We start from the raw sequence: 1,882 nt of genomic DNA, 5'->3' as shown, positions 1-1,882 counted from the left end.
TTATTCAATCATTAAAATCCTTTGTTTGAAAATTGTTAAATAAATATCTACAATGTCTGAGACACTCACATATATTTCGGAAAAAATCTATATATGATCTCCCAATGAAATAATTTTTCAATAGAAAAATAAAATAGCTAGTGCCAACATAAAATTTTACAATGTTACCTAAAGCTTTCATGATTACCCTATTGATCAATTATGCTTATACACATCATGTAAGTACATTTTTATTGCAATTTTAACCACATTTTGTTTCTTTCAATTATTTTAGAGTAGTTGTTTGAAAAGTTTTATGTTTCTACTGACATAAGATCTATTTTGATATCTTAAAATTTTTAAAATATTGTCTTGAGCAGTCAATTTCCATTATTTGCAGAATTAGTTTAAAGTTAGAAAAATATAATTTTAAACCGTGAACAACAAATTACTAATAAATGTTTAAAAATTAGTTACTGAGAAACGCCTTGAGCGCGCTTTCCAATAAATATTTTCAAATCGTTTTTGAATTATCAAATTCGTTCATATAATTTTTCAACAAAAACATCACAACAAACCAACTAAAACAATATATTCTCGAAATATTTGTATTGAAGTTGTAAATCTTGTAAATCAACAAGAATATCTCAATATATTCGAAAGACAACTATAAAATATATTTGCTTCTAGTTAACCATCTTTATTTTTATTTCGTAAAATTTACAGCACTACCATGATGAACATTTAGGTTTGACAAGGAGGAATGAACGCAATAGAGTTCGAAGGTGTTTTTTGGATTATTGGCGACAAAGAAATCCATATAAACAAAATATACAACAAGAACAAGATGAACAAAATGTACCGAATTTTGATTACAATTACCCATATAATATGTATAATCCTTACTTGTGGAATCCATTTTTTAATCCAGGATACCCAAATGCATGGTATCCAAATGCTCAGGGCGTACCATATCAACCTAATTTAAATCCATCTAATCCGACTACGGCATACCCAATATATCAGGATAATATTAACCCTTCATTTGATCCAAACCAAGGTTATCCAGTTAATGTAAATATAGGCAATTCTTGGGAACAACCATATCCAGATAACTCAGCACCGAATCAAGTAGGAAATTGGGATCCATATTATGAATCTAATCCACAAATAGGCAATTTAAATGAATTTATGCAAAGTCAAAACCAATCACCTCAAAACTGGAATCCAGTGGTCGCTTATCAAGACTCGCAGCAATCAAATTCAAATATACCTAGCCAAATAACAAATAGCCCTAATCAAAATTTCGAACCGCAGAATAATCTACCTATTGAATCCAATGCACCCAATGAATTACAATATCCAGTTGATAACCTCTTCCAATCACCTCAAGAGGAATTGTTACTGCAACCGAGTCAACAACAAAGTGTTGCTGAACAAGTACCGATTGTAGAAGAAAACAAACCAACTTCAGATCAAGAATTTAATATTCCAGTTGAAGAACCAGCAAATCCAGTCATCCCTATCGAATCGCCAATTGATATACCATCGAATATACAACAAGAACAGGATATAATTCCATTAAATCAGGAACTTGAAACAACTCCATTAGAATCAACAGCTATAGAATCAATTATTCCTGATGAACAAAAATAATAAGAAATTAGGTACATTACTATAAGATAATTATGTATATTTAAAAATCGAATATTGTAAAATTTTGACTTAATATATTTAATACTATAATTATATGAATTTTGTTACCGATATTTCATAAGTTGCAAAATTATTGGGCAATACTTGCATTGATAAAAGTAAAAACTTGAATAATAAATGTACACTAAAAAAATGTTGTACACAACTGTCTAGTGTATGCAAATACATACCATAGATTTTAAATTTG

The 1,882-nt window shown here is 28.9% G+C and overlaps 1 protein-coding gene across 1 annotated transcript; it reads left to right on the top strand.

Annotated features, from left to right (window-relative positions):
- The first annotated feature begins 161 nt into the window (after positions 1-161).
- LOC113371362 (mRNA-binding protein PUF3-like) lies at positions 162-1,635 on the top strand. Its single transcript, XM_026611990.1, has 2 exons — positions 162-218; positions 706-1,635. The coding sequence occupies exons 1-2, from the start codon at positions 162-164 to the stop codon at positions 1,633-1,635; spliced, it is 987 nt and encodes a 328-aa protein (XP_026467775.1).
- The last annotated feature ends 247 nt before the right edge of the window (positions 1,636-1,882 follow it).

This window comes from Ctenocephalides felis, unplaced genomic scaffold (assembly GCF_003426905.1).
Source record: "Ctenocephalides felis isolate EL2017-DRISC unplaced genomic scaffold, ASM342690v1 CF-g0.4_SCAFFOLD_01492, whole genome shotgun sequence".
NCBI classification, from domain to species: domain Eukaryota; kingdom Metazoa; phylum Arthropoda; class Insecta; order Siphonaptera; family Pulicidae; genus Ctenocephalides; species Ctenocephalides felis.
This window is presented reverse-complemented; position numbering and strand designations above follow the sequence as displayed.

Coding starts and splice junctions, on each gene's coding strand:
- LOC113371362 (XM_026611990.1), top strand. CDS start 162: ATGTTACCTAAAGCTTTCATGATTACCCTATTGATCAATTATGCTTAT. Junction 219..705: donor ATTATGCTTATACACATCAT/GTAAGTACATTT, acceptor TAAAATTTACAG/CACTACCATGATGAACATTT.